The sequence below is a fragment of the Antechinus flavipes genome, chromosome 5 (assembly GCF_016432865.1).
Source record: "Antechinus flavipes isolate AdamAnt ecotype Samford, QLD, Australia chromosome 5, AdamAnt_v2, whole genome shotgun sequence".
Classification (NCBI taxonomy): Eukaryota; Metazoa; Chordata; class Mammalia; order Dasyuromorphia; family Dasyuridae; genus Antechinus; species Antechinus flavipes.
The window spans coordinates 227,596,844-227,617,124 of NC_067402.1; the positions used below are offsets into that span (position 1 = coordinate 227,596,844).

The 20,281-nt window shown below is 35.5% G+C and overlaps 1 protein-coding gene across 1 annotated transcript in view; it reads left to right on the forward strand.

Annotated features, from left to right (window-relative positions):
* Positions 1–20,281, forward strand: part of FAM186A (family with sequence similarity 186 member A) — a 210,748-nt gene that overhangs the window by 143,632 nt on the left and 46,835 nt on the right. The window contains exons 14-16 of the mRNA XM_051962468.1: positions 5,950–6,142; positions 14,549–14,715; positions 15,358–15,543. Coding sequence (XP_051818428.1) covers positions 5,950–6,142; positions 14,549–14,715; positions 15,358–15,543 — 546 coding nt within the window. The remainder of the gene's footprint in view (positions 1–5,949; positions 6,143–14,548; positions 14,716–15,357; positions 15,544–20,281) is intronic.

A 20,281-nucleotide genomic window follows, 5' to 3' on the forward strand; every position in this document is an offset into this window, starting at 1 on the left:
TCATAATAAAAGATCAAAGGGATCAATTGATGCTACTGCAATTCAAAAATTGGTCAACTAAAAAAAATTTTTTAATAACCCAACAAATATTATTGTACCTTCCTCATGCCAAGACAAATAATGTTGTAAAACTAAGAAAAAGAGAGCAGATAACTTGATGAACCTTTTTCTGTTGTTTATAGGCTGGTTTTATTCAATCGCTAAATGTTTTCATAATTATAGATCTCTGTTTTAATATATAGGATTATATCTATATGTGTGTATATATATATATACACACACATACATATATTTAATATATACCACTGTCTTTAGGATGAGTTAAAATATATTCTAGTGCTAAAGCAAACTCCAAAGCCATCATTCCAAAGCAATTTCAGAAACTGCTGAAAAACTGTTACCACAAAACTGCCACTCAAAGCCAATATCTTTAACACTGAGTTCATATATTCTAAAAGGGACTTTTGCTTCTGTGGAATTTAGAACAAAAATAAAAGGTTTCTGTTCTTGTGCCCACCTCCTTAACCAAATGAAAAGGATGTGTCACTTCAGGACAAAATTGTGCCTTGTTGTTGTATCTGTCATCTCCAGAGCAAACAGACCCTACACTCATTCCGGGAGTGTAACTTTCTAGAAATAGCTGGGAAAGATTTAGTTATGAACATGAGTTTCATTGTTACCTAACTTTGAAGCACTAGCTGCTCTTGTGTTATACCTTTGCCTACCACAAATATAATTTTTCAAAGAAGCTATTTGATTGATGATGGCTTAAAATATCAGTAATGATTTATATACACATTGTTTCCATTGATGTCCATGTTATTCTTTACAATGAAATGCATTTGGTGAGATTCTAGTTATATATACGTATGTATATGTATATGTGTATATATATACATGTGTGTATATATAGAGGGAGAAGAGTTACATTTTTATATGGTTACATTCCTGGGACTGATGATCTGAGTGGGATAGGCCCATATTGCTAATCTAAAATTGGGAAAGATGACAATTGGTTGTAAATGCAGTGCTAGATATTCTAAATAACCCGTTTCTCAGTATTGTCGTTGCTTCAAGGGGACAACTGGTCACACTTAGAATCCTGACTAAAACCTGAATATCCATACTGCCTTAGAGAGGTAAGCAAGATTTAATCGAATACTACTGGGTTGCATACAACTTTCAATCTGGAAAATTCATAAAAGCCTAGGAAGAGATGACTAGTTGGTACAATTAGAAAAGTCACTGTTCTTATTATAGGAATCTCATTGAACCATGGTGGGGTTTGAAAAATCTCCCTGTCATTTTTGCATTGTGCAATCACATACAGTATACTTCTCATAAAAAAGGAGGGTGACAGAACATATACTGAAATCCAGAATGTTTTTGATTGAGAAGGCACAAAATGGAGGAATTTGGAAGCATCCTGAATTCCCTTTCTCTCTCCCACCCTCTTTAGGTTATTACATAATATAACATTTTAAGAAAGTACTTTAGTCTGAAGACTTTAGTGTAATTTGAAAGAGAAACTTTATCAGTACCTTTCTTTAACTATGAATTCTGAAAGTGTCCTTCATGGAATTTTTAAAATAATATTCTTATTAAAGGTCAATACATTTCTAAAGGGAGAGGCTTGATCAGCCTAGGAAGAACTCCTCCATGATGGAATGACCAAACTACAAGGAGAAAGTCTGACTAATTAATAGATAATAATTATTTCTTGAGTTTCTCTGACCAGATTGCAAGGAGAAACTTTAAAGGAGGAGTAGATGATATTAGGAAAATGATCCCCCTGTCAAAAAGAATCAAAACTGTTGGTTGAATTTTAACCCAAATTTTGTTGCAGTTTTATATTGTTATGAACCTTTGTCCTCTTTTGGAAATTTGAACTCCACCACTATATTCCCTGTTTCTGGTGAAAGATCTTGTATCTTATATTGAAATAATTTCAATCTTCAAAGAAGATAGAGTAGGAGATAATGTTGAAATGATCTGAAATGTGAAATTGGAGAGGAGTTCCCAACAGATGCCCTCAGTTTTTTTCAATGAAGTATGAGTCTAGGTCTTCTGCTAAGAGAGAGGGAAGAAGGGTATAGGTGACTTCAGGAACTAAATAGAGATTTGGATTAGAGTGCAAAGAAAGTTAGAGGGAAGAAAGAAAGAATAGAAAGGATTCTAAGTGTGACCAGTTGTCCCCTTGAAGCAACAACAATACTGAGAAACGGGTTATTTAGAATATCTACTCTATCTTCTTTTGCTAAGATCTCAGAAGTAGAGATGGCCCATCTCCATGTCAACTCTAGCTCCTCCATTTCTTCATTTAGAAAATTGAGAGATAGTGCATTTATTAAGTGCTTACTAAAAGCAAGGGTTTAGTTGAATTTTAGTTTGAAATAAAATCAATAGATTTGCGAAGAGTTTACAGAGGAAGAAGCTATGAGTGGAGAGTTCAGTGGACAACCAGATTCATCTTCATCTCACACCACTGTAGTTGGTGCCTGGGCTCCCCAGAAGGATACAAGAGAGACATTCCATCTCTGTGTTGGTTGGAGGCTGAAGAAAGCAGAGGCAGAGGCTGAACAGCCCCAGTTCAAATGTTGGAGTTCTTGTTCTTCTCAAAACACAGGGCTTAGAGGCTTAGAGCCCTCCGAATATCTCCAAATCCAAAGGTTCTGTCCGTCAGCCTCTGCCTCTGCTTTCTTCAGCCTCCAACCAACACAGAGATGGAATGTCTCTCTTATATCCTTCTGGGGAGCCCAGGCACCAACTACAGTGGTGTGAGATGAAGATGAATCTGGTTGTCCACTGAACTCTCCACTCGTAGCTTCTTCCACTGTAAACTCTTCGTCTGCCACCAGCCAGCCAAGAGGAAAAAAATGTATTCTGCCATAGATCCCTCATCGCTGGCCTTTTATCTGACTCTTCTGAGAGAATGGGATTATGAGTTTTCTCCCATAGTGCTCTCTGGCCCAACGAGCTTTAAGGGAGGTGTGGACTCCCTTGAAGTTAGAAAGTGTACTTTGTGAAGCTAGCATACTTGTGGACTCCAATGAGTAAAGGTGTGAACACAAGCCTTGTATTAATTAGTTCTACTTAGTACCTTGTTTCAGGTTCTGGCTAAAATCTTCTTGTAAGATTAGATCAACTCTAATTAGTTAGCAGTTAGTAAGGATTCCAACAGATTTGTAGTAGAGTTAGAATATTTTTGTGACTTTCTCTAAAAATCTCCCTGTAGTACGGAACAAAAATAGAGTAGGTAGATGGAAGGTATAGAATTGGGATTTAGAAATAATTGATATTAATGGCAAAATGTGGCAAACACTCAATGACTTGATAGACAATGTAAACTTGAACTTAAGCTTTAAGTTTATACTTATGTTGTTGTCCCCATGAAATATCCTTACTTCCAATTCATTAACTTGCTCGACTTGCACAATATCTTCACCTACATGCCACTCTAGTAATATATAGGGTCACATAGTAAGTGTCTGAAGTCAAATTTAATCTCCAAGCCTAGTACTTTATCCATTAAACCTTCTAGCTGTCCCTATCAGGCCTTTATTACACATTACTATTTTTCCTACAATCCTCAAACATAGTATTCCAGCTACTGATTCCCTGCTTTGACAATGGCTGGCTCCCACCCTTAAAATGCTCTCCCTCCCCACCTATACTTTATATACTCTTTTCCCTTTTTTTAAAAAAAATAATTTTTATTTTTCATTTTTAAATCCCTATTCTCTCCTTCCTACCTTTATGTTACTTTATGTTTAAAATTTTTTTTCATGCCCCCAAGTCTTGATGTCTTCTTGTCCTCCTCTTACATTTATTATATATACATATTTATGTGTTGTCTTTCCCTATATAATGTCTTCTCCTAAAAGTTCCTTGAGGGCAGGAACTTTTGAATGACTTTTGTCTTTGTATCTCTTAACACCTAGCAAAGGGCCAGACATGTAGTAAATGCTGAATAAATGCCTATTATTAGATCCAGCTACTTCTACCATATAAACAAACAAAAAATTTCTCTGTCTTCCTCTTCTCTTAGCTTTCCTATCTTTTCTTTATCAAGATTCTACAATATAGCTTTTGGTTGCTGTTTATCTTGTTTTTTTTATTGTTTTCATTCCTCATAACCCTTTAACCTTTCCAGTTTTTATTTTTAATTGTTAATTAAAGATATTAAGAATTTATGATATACTTTGGTTTTCTGGATTCAATTCAATTCTGCAAATCTCTTTTTTATTGTCTTTATTTGAGGGATAAGATCTTAAAATTTTCTACTGGGCACAACAACTTGATATTGATGTCATGTCTTTCTACAGATCTCCAATACATTTCTCAGGTCACTTCTGTCATAGTAGTATCTGGTACCTATTAGAAATATCCTTAGGTGGCTCTACTTTCCTCCTATTATCTTTATAGTGGCAATAGCTATAGTATATAGTATTCTGTGCATATGCTAAAATATTTTTAATACTCATCAAATATTATGGGAAAAGGCATTTATTAAAACAGAAATCAATGATTTAGGATTCCTTTGTTTCAATATAGTTGGTCTATTAGTTGAATTTACCCCATAAAACTCAAAAAGGACTGTGTACAATTCCATTCTAAGAATGCTTATATTTTTTTTCAAAATCATTCAAGATCAAGTCACCATTTTGAGCTATCTGCTAAGTATAGATTTCTAATACTCTCAAACTCTTTACAATTTCCTTCTTCAGATTTAAGTACCTTCTTAACGTCTTCTCCTATCTCATCTAATTGAGTTTAAGAATGAAATAATTCCATACTGTTATCTAGCATTTACCTGCAATAAGTTACTGTTATTCTTCATGTTGAGAATATCATTGAATAAAAGCATCCTGGATTATAACTGATAAGCTGTTCTTATTTTGTTATGATGCAAAACTGGTGTCTAATAAAAACATTCATATTTTCACTTCATTGGCTGCACATTCATGGTTTTTCCATTTTAGTGGCCATTTACCATTTATACTGAAGCATTTCTAGCAAGTTGGGCATTGGTATTTCTAATCTATTCCAATGTGTCCTTTCCTTGTAATATCAGGATGCAAAGGAGTACCATTCATTCTATCTATCAATTGGTTATGCTGAGATCATCTACCTTTCAAGGATGTTGTAAAGAGCAAATGAGATAATAATTGTAAAGTGTTTAGCACAAAATAAGCAATATACAAATGTTAGCTATAATCATAAATTATTATTAAAAGGATTTATTAAATAAAGTTCTTTACTTGCTATGAAGCTTTCTATTTCATCTGTTTCGATTTTGACTTTCAAGTACTAGTCTAGAAGAATTGATATAAGTTGATCATACTTTTTCACTACTTATATTTGTCAATTATATGATTCAACCTATAAGATAGTATTGGTAGAAGAGCTTTATAAGGGTAAAAACCTTTTAACTCCAGAATAACTACATTAAGTATTGAGATGTACAAAGGAGTGGATTAGTATTCTAAATGAACTAGATCAGTGATGGGCAATCTAATATTATAACTTTATTGATTTTTAGAGGTTATCAGTGTTTTACTGTTATATATTTTTCCTGTATGTTTTGTTTCCTAACCTATTTTTTGGATCATGAAAGAAGTCATTTTAACAAATTAAAATTACAAAAAAAAATCTTTGCAGTACCATTGTGACCTTAATTCATAAAAGGCTAGTGACAGTTTGAGAGGGTGGTAAGATTTTGAGAACTAATCTAAAAATGCTGGAAAATCTTACTCTCGGAGTTTTAATTTCCTAATCTATCAAATAAGAAAAATAATCTCTGTCCTCTACCTCTGAAGGATTTTGTAATAATCAAATGTGATTAAAGACCTGAAAATGTCCTAGAAATACATGTGATTATTCTCAGTTTATAGAGTCAAAAATATGAAAATTTATCAACTAAGTTGAATTCTTGTTTTTTCTTTTAAGGCAAAACATCATCAATCGAATAAAAGCCATTAGAAATTCTGGGAGAGGCCAGGAATCCCAGATCCTTTACCTGTTTCTGAGTAGAATTGATGCGTACCAAAAAAAAATGATGGAGGCATGGACAATGAAGCAAATGGTGTTGGAACAGAGGCACAATATGTGTTCAGTAAAGATGATAGACTTATATGACCAGGTAGGCTTTCCCTAGGCTATTAAAAGTATATACAATTAGAAATGATAAGGGTATGAACACATTAAAAGAATAGTCATGTTGGATTGTGAGACTGAACCAGTAGTGTGTTGATAATTATTTAACAATCAATTTGCTAAAAAAAAAAAAAAAAAAATCCTGTGGGACAGACTTTAAAGTTTAATTTGCATTATTGACATTTTTCCCATAACTTTCTTAAGACAAGACAATCAACAAAATAATTTTAAAAAATTAGATTCATAACATTTTCTGATTTCCAACATGTAAATACTCATATTGAAAATTTAAAGTTGGCTCCTTTTGAGCTGACTCCAGAATGCACCTGAACTTCCTAAGCTGATGGGCTATGGGTATATTGGTAAGATTCTTAGAATCTGAAAGAGATTAAGTTAAAGGAGATAGTCATGGGATGAATTATTCAATTCACTCCCAAGTGTCCTAGTTTTTGGAAAGTTGAGTTGCCAAAGCTCTTGATGACTTTGTGTTTCAAATGAAACTTGGTAGTAGTATTCAGGGAGGTAAGGGTGTTTGTCTACTTCTTTACTTGATTCTTCAAGACTATCACTTTGAGGAGTATGACTTTCATATTCCTTTTCTGTTCTAGTTTACCTCATAGGATGCTAGGCCTGGAAATCCACCCTGCCTTGAGGTAGGTGTTGGTGGCCACCTCCTTCTTCTCAATGGAAAGATCAGTCTTTGCCCTACCTCTCTGCTGTGCCTGATGAAATTTCCCTTCATCATAATCATTCTGCTCAAATTCTTTCCATCTTTTCATACTCATTGAAGGATAATTTTTTCTACATCTCTTGACCTCATTTTCAAGGCCAGATGTGAGGCTCCTGTTTGAAAGAGCCTGTTTCTGATAGTTACTACCTATGTACCTTGGGCCAGTCACTCAACTTCCTGGGGTATTTTATCTTTAAGAGAAAAGAAGAGGGATGAGGTAGATTAGATAGCCTCTGAGGTGCTGTATAGTGTAAATCTATGATCATCTCCTTTTTGTAATCTCTTGATAATGTATGGCCAGGAAGAGAAGTTCACATAATACCTGGTCTCTTTACTACTTTCAGACCATTCTTTTGCCACCAGTACTGGTGTCTACTTCTTCAATGTTCATTCCATCTGGTCCAATTTTTTTTATTGCTGCTATCCAGAGATATTGGCCATTCTTCCTTCTTCCCAGACCTCCCAGTTCCTTAGCTTCAATTCCTGTGACCTCCTCTATACACTGGGGTAGTCATACCTTAGACCAGGGATCCTCAAACTTTTTAAATTGGGAGCCAATTCACTGTCCCTCAGATTGTTGGAGGGCTGGACTATAGTAAAAACAAAAACTATGAATAAATTCCTATGTATGCTGCATATATTTTATTTTGAAGTGAAGAAACAAAACGGGAACAAATACAATATTTAAAATGAAGTAAAGTTAAATCAACAAACTTACCAGTATTTCAATGGGAACTATGGGCCTGCTTTTGGCTAATGAGATGATCAATGTCTGGTTCCATATTTGTCACTGCTAGTCGTAACAAGTGATGAGAAGTGTGCATCCGTTATTTAGATGTGGTTGGAGATTTCAAATGTTTCATTCTAGAAAAAGTCTGTTCACAGACATAAGTGCTGCCAAAGATGGTTGCCATTTTAAGTGCATGGTTCCTGAGATGAGGATATGTCTCAGAGGGGAGAGATGCATAGAAATTATGAAGGCTGCTTGACTTGAATGCGTCTTTCATAGAATCACAATTCTGCAGTTCAGCCAGTTCCACATTTTATCCACATTTTCAATGTCAATAGAAAATGGGTTATGGAAAAGCTGTATGTCCTGTTCATGGAGATGAAGCTCTTTAAATATAAATTGGAACTCCTTTTGCAATTTTTCCAGTGAAACCACACATGTTTTGTTTGGGAATGCAATCAGCGGTTTTTCTGCTAACAGAATTTGAGTTGTGGGGAGATGGCAGAAGTTTTCCTCCTTCACTTGTTTGATGAGGAGACCTAATTTTACTTCAAATGCTTTGGCATGTGATGGCATATCACAGATGGGCTTCCCCTTTCCTTGAAGTTGCATGTTGAAATTGTTGAGTAGCTCTGTTACATCAGTCAGAAAGGCAAGGTGCCATTTCCATTCTGCATCATTGAGCTCTGGTACTTCTGTGTTTTTTGAAAGCAGAAAAGTTGTAATCTGTGGAAGTAAGTCATAGAAATGTTTCAAAACTCTCCCTCAACTCAGCCAGTGGACTTCTGTGTGATATAGAACATCTTCATACTCAACATTTGATTCAGACAGAAATTCCTGAAATTGTCTGTGATTTAGTGCATTAGCTCTAATGAAGTTAATATGATACCACAATTTTCATAACAGAGTCCCACTTCAGTGATTTACTATACAGCGCTTGTTGGTGGATGAGGCAGTGTATGGCTATTGGATGAGAATAGTTATGTTTGTCCATCTCTTGGTTAATGCAAGCAATTACTCCTTTCTTAGACCCCACCATACTAGGAGCACCATCAATTGTCACGCTGGCTAGTTTAGCCCAGTCCAGCTCCAAACCATTCATAGTTTGGCAAACCTTTTCATAGATATTCTCTCATGTAGTTGTTCCTTTGATGCTTTGCAGTGCAGCAAGCTCTTCTATAACTTCAAAATAATCATTCAGCCCACAAATAAAAATTAGAAGTTGTGCAGAATCACAAACATCATTGCTTTCGTCAAGTGCCAAGGAAAAAATGAAATTTTTTTTAATGGAGTTTTGCAAATGCTGATGCAGATTGTCTCCCATTTCTTCAATCCTCCATGTAACTGTAGGTACTAAAAGACTCACTCTACTAAATAAATCGGCCTTCTCTGGACACATCTCTTTGGCAACAGAAAGAAGGCATTCTTTAACAAATTCTCCCTCCACGAATGGTCTGCCAGTGCATGCTATTAGCTTGGCAACTTGAAAACTTGCTCGCAGTGATGAAATATTTAGCTGCTTCTGCTTCACAAAAGTATTTTGCTGAGTTGTCAATGTATTTTTCAGTTTTAATATTTTATCTTTTCTCACTTCTCCAACCAATCATATTTATCTTTATGTTGAGTTTTATAGTGTTGACACAGATTATATTCTTTGAACACAGAATATAGTGTCTGGCATATCAGATGTACAGCTCTTTCCTTGTACTGCATGAAAAAGTAAGCATGAGTCCACTGTTCTTTGAATATCCTACACTCCAAGTCAAGTTTTCTTTTTCTTGACATCATTATTTCCTAGGGATTCCAAATTGCTATTAGTAAAATACCAACATATATATACAGTGCTACAATAACAATATACCAGCAATAACTTTGCCCACACAGAGACACACAGACTGCAATGCCCAGCTTCCTCCAAGCTGCCTCTGCGCTGTGATGCTTCCATTTCCCACACTCTCTCTCCCACTCTTTGCGCTCCTGCTTCCGACTTTCGCTGTTGCAGTGAATTCCGCCTGCTGCGGCCGTGACATGCCCAGCATGCACTGTACATCTCCCATGCCTGCCTGTTGTGGTGGCTGCCGTTATTGTACAAGGCCATGGGCCATTAGTTCTTCATCTTCTGCATCTTTCTCCTTTCCCCACACTACACACCCTGGCCTGGGAGCTCACCTCACCTCAGTATCACTCTGTCTCTGCCACCTCAGCGCAGTGCTGGAAGTGTGTGTTGCTAACACGAGTTTAGGTTGAACATCACTTCTGGTCTGATGTTGCCATAATCCAGAGGGCCGCATAAACGTCCTCAGTGGGCCACATCTGGCCCATGGGCTGTAGTTTGAGGACCCCTGCCTTAGACAGTGTTCCCCATAAATGAACTTGTTCTAGCTTTTGAAATTATAGCTAGTTATTACTTTTCTTTTAAAAATGAGACTCAGAGAGGAGGATCATAGATTCAGGCCCAAAAGAGCTTTTTCCTAGCATCTAGTTCAATCTTTTCATTTTATGGAGGAGGAAACTAATGTCCATTGATGTCAAATATTTTACTTGTTCATGACAGATAGTCAAACAGAGAGTAAATGGAAGAATAAGGATTCAAAACCACATAGGACATAGGATCATAGATCTAGGCCAAGGATTCTTAACCTTTTGTGAGTTTTAAAATCATTTGGTAGGCCAGTGAAATCTGTGGACCCCTTCTCAGAATAATGTTTTTGTTTAATTTATTTTAAAAAAATAGAAAAAAAGAAAAAGAGAAACGGGAAACAAAACAGAACAGAACATTGCCAAGTGCCCAGCAGAACATTAGAGAGGATTCAAAATATATAACAACAAATTACCAGTTCAAAAAAGAATATATAATAGTAGAAGAAATTACATTCATGAATGTCCATTTTTTTTGGCTAACCTCCTTATAGATTATTCTTTTGTTCTCTGTTGTGCACATTTTTTACTTTGTTCTTTTTTCCCCATTTCATCCCCCCCACCTCTCCCAAGCAGACTATAGTTAAACACAGATATATTTATATATATATATACATATATAGATACACACTATATATATATATGTATATATACACACATACATTCACACCCACCCTCAGACCCACTCATATCTATACACACATATATATATAAACATATACATAGAGCTAGTTATAGTTAAGCACAGATATTTTTATATATACATATATACAGATGGCATATATATAAATATATACACATACACACATATATATATCTGTGTGTGTATATATATATATGCATATTTATGTACATACTTTCACACTCACCCTCAGACCCACTCACATATACACACATCTCTATACATACATATATAGAGCATCATGCATAAATATCTACATATACTCTGACATATATTTATGCACACCGCATTCATCCACATACAAACATACATCCAATATACAACATCAGTATGGCTGACATATAATGTGGATTTCTCTCTTAATTGACTTATCTCTTCTTTCCTAATCTCTGTTAATTCTTCTCCTTAATTTGTCTTCCCATCACTTAACCTCCCCCCATTCATAGATCCCTTTCTTATTCTCTTTCTCCACCCTTTGCTTCACCTCCACCCATTCTCCTTGTTATTTTTTGGTAGATTTTGGAGGCTGCTATATCTTTCATGGTGTACATGTAGTGTTGCCTAATGTTTACTCAACTCTGCCCCAATGTTTCTTTTGATTTACCCAATTGCTGACGTCAATCTTAAACATATGGTATACATTTCCATGTAAAAAACATAAACAATTTTTCCATGAAACTGATCTTTGATATTGGCTTTTCTATGTTAAATTTTCTATTGAGTTCGAGGTTGGAAGAAAGTCCTGAAAATCTGCAAGTTCATTGAATGTCCATTTTTTTCCCATTAAGTATTACAGATAATTTTGCTGAATGTGATATTTTTGGCTATAGACCTACTTCTTTTAATTGTTGCTGTTTGTGATTTCAGGACCTGCAGTCTTTTATTGTGGCTGCTAAGTTCTGTACAATTCTAATTATAGCTCCATTATAGTTGAATATTTTTCTTGTTTCTTGCAAAATTTTATCTTTGATTTGGGGGTTTTGAAATTGGGCAATAATATTCCTATGTGATTTCCACAAAGGATCTCTTAGAGGTGGTTATTGGTAGATTTTTTTTTCCATTTTTACTTTCCCCTCATATTCTATTACTCCGGGACAATTTTCTATGATTATTTCTTACATTATTGTATCAAGATTCTTTTTGTGGTGACATCCTTTAGGTAGTCAATTATTCTTAAATTTTCTCTTCTTGATCTGTTGTTTTGCTTATGTTTCACATTCTGTTCCATTTTTTTCATTTTTTATATTGTGTTTTGTTATTTCTTAGTCTCTTATAGTTTCACTGACTTCTCCTTGCCCAATTCTAATTTTCTCTGTTTTTAAGGTTCTGAATCTCCTTTTCTAATTGGTTAACTGTGGTGATTTTCTTCTTTTAAAATAATGGTTCTCTCTGGGAGAAAGCAGGTTTCTTGGGGAAGTTTTCTGGAGGCAGCCTTAGTTGCAGTTGAAAGTAATAATCACCTCAAAATGCAGCCAACTGGTGAAATTCAAACGTTTATTTTCTCCTTCCAAAATAGCCCGGTTAGCTTAGGCCTATCTCTCTGCTTGGTTCTAAGAGCTCTTGCAGTTTTGTCCTTTGCTTCTGCCTCTGCTTTCTTCAGCCTCCAGCCGGCACCAAGTTGAATCTGTCTTGCCACCGAGAGAGGGCTTCTGGCTCTCAATCTCCCAGAGTGCTCTGTATCTGTCCCAGCGTACTCCTCTCCAATCTAATTCAGCTGAACTCTCTCTGAGAGCCTTTGTCTGTTTCTTATATATGAGAGAGTGGGATTGTGGGATATCCCTGCATGCTCTCTGGCCCTAAGAGCTTCAAGGGAGGTGTGAATTCGGATATCTCATACTAAACCCTGAAATCTCCCAAACATGTGAACTCCAATGAGTTAAGGTGCAAATACAAGCATTGTATCAATTAATTCTACTTAGTACCTTGTTTCAGGTTCTGGACCAAAACATCTCTTTGTAAGATCAGATCAATGATACTGAACCATGCTAAATTAGATAATTATCGTCTCTATCAACTCTAATGACTTAACAGTTTGTAAAGATTCCAACAGTTAACTTTTATTTCATAATCTTCTTGTTTTTCTTTGATGGTTTTTAGTTATTCCTCAATGGCTTTCCTTTGACTTTTAAATTCTTTTTTTAAGTTCTTTTATAAATTCTTTCTGAACAGGGAGCCATTTAACATTATTCTTTGGGGTAGACTTTTTTTACTTCAGTGTTCTTCTCTAAGATGAACCACAGTCTTCTCTCTTCCCATGTAGATTTCTGTGGTTGGGTTATTTTCTCTTTGCCTGTTCATTTTTTTTTTTCTTAGTAAGAAATATTATTATAAGCTCCTCATATCATAGGGTGAGGAAATAGTGCCTCTAACTTCACTTCAGCTCTCCTCTCTGACCTGCAACCCCAACCAAAAGCTCCATCCTACTGCAAGCGTCCGCAGCCAGCAGCATTCCTGCCTCATTGCTTCTCTTCTCATTAGGTATGCTGCCTCCTTCTTGTTCAGAGTTGTGACACAGCAGCACGCCTGGAACTGGCATTCCTAATCAGCCAAAGTTCAGTCTGTCTTCCTGGACTCAGACCCTTACTCCTCACAAAATGCAGAGGTTAAAGTTTCTGTGATTTCACTCCAAGGGTCCCCATTTGATGTATCTGCGGAGCTATCCTGAAGGTGTTTGCACTTTATACTGGTTAATTCCCAGCACAGGGTCTTTCTTTAGATCTTCTTGGATTGTACCCTGTTCTGCCCCAAGTCTTATTGATTTTTCACCAGTCTATGTTTGCCTTGAGCAACAAATTTTTTCTGTTTGTAGGAGAAATCTGGAGAGCTTGAAATTTACTGATTTACTCTGATATCTTCTTAGCATCTTCTTTAAAAAATAATGTTTTAAAATTAAAATCTATAGGATGACAAAAGAAACTAATTATATTGAAATACAGTTATAAAACATTTGTAAAAGTTCATGGAGTCCAAGGGCAGTTAGATGGCACAATAGAGAGAACACTAGCCTTGGAGTTAGGAGAACCTAAGTTCAAATTCAGCCTCAGACACTTGAAATTTATTAACTGTGTGCCTCTGGGCGAATCACTTTATCCTGATTGTCTTAGAGATTAAAAAAAAAAATTATTCACACTTTTGGAGAATATAGCTTTTATAGAGCTAAAAAAAAATAGCAAAATTAATGCAGAAGAACAAAAGGTCAAAAATATGAAGGAAATCAATGAGGGAAAAAAATTGTGAAGGAAGTCGGCCTACCTGTACCAAATTTCAAACTGAATTACAAAACAGTAGTGATCAAAACTGTCTGGTACTGCTAAGAAATGGCGTGATGGAGCAGTTGAACATGTTAAGTACACAAGACTTAGTAGTAAGTGACCATGGTAGTCTATTGTTTGATAAACCCAAAAATCTAAGTTTTTAGGACAAGGACTCATTATTGGACAAAAACCTCTAGAAAAATCAGTAAGCAGTTTGGCAAAAACTAGGCATAAACCAATATCTTACACCATATACCAAGATAAAGTCAAATTGGATATATAATTTAGACATAAAGAGCAACACAACAAGCAAATTAGGAAAGCAAGAAAAAGCTTATCTGTCAGCTCTATGTATAAGGAAAGATTTTATGACCAAATAAGAAAGAGAAATTACTAGATGTAAAATGAATAAATTTGATTGCATTTATTAAAATTAAAAAGGTTTTCTACAAGTGAAACCAGTGCAGTCAAGATTAGAAGAAAAGCCAAAAACTTTTGCCTTGTACTTGGTACACAGTGAACTTTGCTTGAAGTTTTCTGTCCTTCTTTATTGACTTTTTTCTGACTTCATCTTTTAGATCCAAAAGAAATATAACCTGAAACTTAATAGTCCAATACCATTGACCATCCACAAAGAGGAGCCAGAACACCCTTTGAAAGATGTCTGCTTCAAACATGAGGTCCAATGGCCATTCCCAATGAAGATGGAAAAGGAAGAAGAATTTGAAATACTAAAGAAACTTGAGTATGTGACAAATATAGTGTTAAAATATTCTCCAGGGTGATGTTATATGGGCATAATGCTTTTCTTCCTTTTTCTTAATATAGCACCAGAATATTTGTATCAAGTATCTGACTTAGGTTATATAGGGACATTTCTCCTAAAATCTATATCTATTTATCTATATCTTTGTTTCATTGTTATTGTTGTTTTTAAAAAAGCTTTATTCTCTTTCAGAAAGGGTCAGGCTTTTAAAAATTCAAAAGTAAATATTATAAAAGCAACCCCCTTTTTGTGTAGATTTATATGGGGAATAAAAGGGATTGGAAGTAGGAAAGAAATATTTACCTCTACATCCTACAGGGGGAGTTGATAATTCCACAATGAATAATGATTGAGGAAGAACATATAAATGTAACCTCAAGAACGAATGTTCTTTGAATTTTCTTTTCCCAGAAACCAGACCTCTAGTTGGAATCCTAAGTTGGTGGAAGAATTATAACTAAGTGCAGAGAAAGGATGATGAAAAAGTCAGTATAGAGGACATTAGTGGAGTGCCCTTTATGAAAACAAAAGTAGAATGGGACTTGGATACAGGATATTTGGGTTAGTTCTACTAACCAAGCAAGAGCTTACTGCTTCCTGATATAGTTCCCTGTTTTTTAGGAAACCGAAGGACAAAGTAGAGTCTCTTTGGCAGGCTGATTTGTCCACCTCCAGTTTCCCAATAGAAGCAAAGACACCTATGAAATTACTCTGGGATCAGGTTGGTGGGTATCCAGATATTCCCAGACTTCTGGAATTAGATGTCCATTCTACCCTCAGCAAATCTCTTGCATCTATTCGATCAAGGTAAGTACCTGGTTAAAGGATATGGATCTGGGCAGTTGAGTGGGTTGGTTGGCACTTGAATACATTGGGTCTCTGTAACTTCATCCGCCTTTACTCTTGTACCCTGAAGCTGCTACTAGAAAGTATTGGAGAGAAGTAGGTCGGGCTCTGATCTATTGATAATTTTCTCTCCCTGGACTGAGGGGCTATCATTAAGTTCTTCCTGTGTTAGCTGAAAGCTGAATTCAGGGCAATTTTCTGGTATTTCTCTATATTGTCCTGTAGATGTCACAATTTAGCAATGCAAGATTTAAAAATTCTCCCATTAAAGGCACATCTGGTCACAAAGTCAAATTTCACTAAAGATCTTTTTTATAGAGTTTTAGTGAAAGTAGCAGAAGGATGGTGTCATATTGCTTTCACTGTATTACCTAGCCCAATGCCTTGGAGTCAAGGACAAGGTATTCTGTTTTTGAGAGAACCCACAGTACTTTGCTTGATCAGATCTCACGTGGATTATTGTAATCAGTTTTAGGTGCCATAATATATAAAAACACTGAAAAGCTGGAATGAGTCCAGAAGAGATAACCCTAGGATGTTGAAAGACCTATATCATATAAGCATTAGTTAATTAAATTGAAAATGTTTAGAATAGAGAAGTGGAGAGAGGGATTAGGGAAGGAAAGGGTATGGTGTGATAAGGAATGATATCTGTCTTCAAGTATTTGGAGGGCTATCAAGGAAGGATGCCTTAGACTTGTTCTATTTTGTCCAGAAAGTAGTACCAGGAGCAGTGAGTAGAAGGTGTAAAGAGATAAATATAAGCTTGAAAAACTTCCTAACTGGAGTTGTCTGTAAGTGGAAAAAGTTGTCTTGATAAGTGTTGGTTTCCTTATCTTAGGGATTCTTTAAACAGAGATCAGATGATAATCAGACATGATAAAATGAGAAATCTTTTTGAGCTTGGATTGGACTTAATGCTCACTGAGGTCCCTTTCAAGTCAGATTATGATTCTGTGGAGGTCAAATTGAGACTCCAGCCTTAAGTAGTTTTACTCACTTGTTAGTCTTGTTACTTGGCTTGGATTTCATGCTTAGCCCAATTTAAGCTAAACTTAGGGGTTGTCTGCCATACTTTAGGATCTGATGGTCCTTTTCTCAGATTAATTAAGGTGATTATTTCTGAATCATATTGAAATTATTGTTTTCCCTCAGTCTCTTTACTTCAAAGGAAAGTGAAGCCCTTTGGATTCTGCATTAATTCTCCCAAATCAGAGGACTGTTTAACATCTTAAAAATTCTGGTAAATTGAAAAAAGTAGGTTCCTACACATAGAGTCAGATATAGAGTCAATAATTGTTGAACTAGTGTCATAAAGTCCTAGAAGACTTTGTTCATTCACAGAATGTGAATGAATATTATCTTATCTTACACCCTCTTTTTAAATATAGGAAAATTGAAGTTCAGAGGGGTGAAGGGACGGCTTCAGTGTCACCTAGGGAGTTAGAAGCAAAGCTATGACAAGAACTTGAAGGTTCTGTCTGACTCCCAATCAAATGAGATTTCCAAACATTTATTATCAATTAGTACATTTGATAAAAAGATGAATAATATATGGTCCCTATCCTCAAGGTACTAAGCCTAATAGGGAGAATAAGATACATAGGCATAATAAACACATATTGTAATGTAGTATTAAAGGTAAGTTAGTCAATCACTCAATAAACATTTGCCTATAAACAAAAAAACTTTGCCTAGAAAGGCAATGTTCCAGCGAAAACCAGGCTCCAGATGATATCTTGTCAAAGATGGAGATCAAATGAAGAGGAATAACAATATTATTTAAAGGGTGCTTACTAAAGGAGAGAAGATATCAAAAATTAATAAATATTAAGGATCTTCTATGTGAAAGGTACCATTGATGTCAAAAGAGTGGTTTGGGATAATATGAGAAAGAGCTTTTCTGGCTGAATTATTATAAAAGAGTTTCCAGAGAGTAGTAGTATCCTAGATAGAGCAAAGGACCTGAGTTTAAATCCCAGTTCTGCTGCTTACTCCCAATTTCCACAGATGATTCACTCAAAATATAATTCTAAAAGTCACAAATTCAATGCCTTATACTATCAATGACAGAACTCAACCTGCTAATATCATATAAGTGGGAAACTCCTAGTTCACCAGTGGATTGCCATTGACATAACAGGATGTGGATCTTACAAGTTGCATAAATTAGTACACAGATACTCTCAGGAAGTAGACCAAAGAATTTCTAAAGTTCCTTCCAGCTAGGTGGCATAGTAGATAGAATGCTGGACCTCGAGTCAGGAAGAATTATCTTCCTGGGCTTCAGTCATTTCAGCCTGTTTACCTCAGTTTCCTCCTCTGTGAGAAAAGGAAATGGCAAACCACTCTAGTATCTTTGCTCCCCCCCTCAAAAAAAAAAACCCAAAACCCAAATGGGATCATCAAGAATTGAACACAATTGAAACAACTGAACAACAACAACATATCTCTAAATCATGACTTTAGAAACCAAAAGTGGCCCTCAAGCTAGATGGGTAGAATTTCAATAAAGATGGGCCTTACAAAAGAAGAGAATAGCATAAGCTAGAATGGTAAAGTTTTCAAAGTACTTTGCATACATTATCCCATTTGAGTTTCACTGCCATACTCTGAGAGTTTGGGGTATGTAACAGCAAGCTGTAGTCGTTGTCTGGAGTAGAAATATATGGAAAAGAGGATAGTGTGAGACAACTCTAGAAAAGTAGGTTGAGGCCAGGTGGTACAGGATTCATTCAACTCAACACTTCAATATTTATTATAAATGTACAATGTGGATGGCACTGTGAAGCTCTGAATATACAAAGATGCCTATTATAATTTAAAATTGCCCCCCACTTTCACTCCTCCAAGGGATAGATAATTTAGGAATGCATTGGATGGTAGGAATTGAAAACATCTCCACATGTTAGAATGTTAGAGATAAAGATAAATGTAAAGATTTTAACTTGGATTTTTTTTTTAAATCAGCATTATAAACATGAGATTGAAGAGGCAAGCTTGAGCTGTTTATCTGAAAAAGATCTGAGGGCTGGACTACAAATTCAGTATAAGTCAGTAAGATGACATGGAAGCCAAAAGAAATGCAATTTCAAACTACATTTAAAAAGATATAATATCTAAAACAAGAGAGGTTCTATCATAATTTGCCCTTGGTGGATCACATTTGTAGTTTTAGATTCTGTTCTAGATTCTACCTCTAGAAAGTAACCCAACTATTTAACTCAGAGGAAAATAACTCAGTAAAGAGATAGTCATATGTAAACCAGTAAAAGGAATTGCATATGTCTAACATGGAAGAAGACTTATTGGGATTATAGCTGTCATCAGTGACTTGAAGATGAATAATGTTATGAGAAAGAGGAATTTAATTTGTCTTAGTTGGACACAGAGAGTACCCAAGCAATGGTTGAAACCTGCAGTGACAAATAAATTTACCTTAGGGAAGAACTTTCTAACAATTATAGGACTATGAAAATTCCTTGGGACATGCAATAATTTTGATATGCTTCCATGTTGTGATGTCAATGGCCATGCATGTATGCTACTACAAGATTGACTCAGAATGTCTGACCTTTGCCAGTTGAAATCAGATTGAGCTGATTTCTCCACCTATTATTTCTTTATCATTTGAGTATTGGATTTTGTGCCATCTACATGTGTTTCATGGCTCATTTTTTTTCACCTTTTTAATTCTATGGTTTTTACAAATGGACTTTTGAAGGGCAACTAGATGGTACAGTGGATAGAGAATAGATCCTGAAATTAGGAAGACCTGTGTTTAAATCAGCTTCAGACAACTGACTATGACTATGACTGTGGGCAAGGCACTTTTAACTCTTACTGTCTTGCAAAAAAAAAAAATGGATTTAAGGAAAGGAAAGGTGAAAAAAATTGTAGTTATCAAGGAGTACACTTCAATGATTGTTAGAGATATTACAGTGACAATTGCTGTGAGAAAACCAAGTATTTCAAGGTTCATTCACAGTGGATTTCTCAGTGTACTGAAGAACAAAGAAAATTATCTTCTAAACCAAAAATACCAAGGCCAATATTTACAGCATAATAATATTGACCACTTAATCCTCAAAAATTAATTCTAAGGGGCAGGTAGGTGACACAGTAGATAGAATATCCGGCTTGATGGCAGGAACATATTTTCCTTAGTTCAAATCTGGCCTCAGACATTTACTGACTTCTTTATTTGGAAAAACAAGTTGGAGAAGGAAAGTGTCTTTATCAAGAAAATCCTAAATGGGATCACAGAGTTGGATATGACTAAAATGACTGGATAACAAGAATAATCCTCAGAAAACAAGCAGACATTTGGAGGGACCAGCAGCTAAAAAGACTGTCAAAATGTGGAATACCTTGAATATGGAAGATTTAGCCTGGCAGACTAGTAAAAAAACAGCTGTTAACCAATATCATGAAGAAGAAAAGCTTGGTGTAGGCAAGACAATAAAAATACAAGACTATTAAAGATTGGGAAATGGTCAGATTTGCTGATAGAGTTCATTTTTACATTCAATACTACATTAATCTATCATCAGAAATAGTAGATGAATCTGTGTGAGCCTACTATCTTCTTCACACTACAAAGCATCCAGCCAAAAACTTCTTAGGACTCTTATTTCCCGTGGGTGTGGGCTTGAAAGTCTTATCCATATTGAATGAATAATGATCTCTGACAAATATA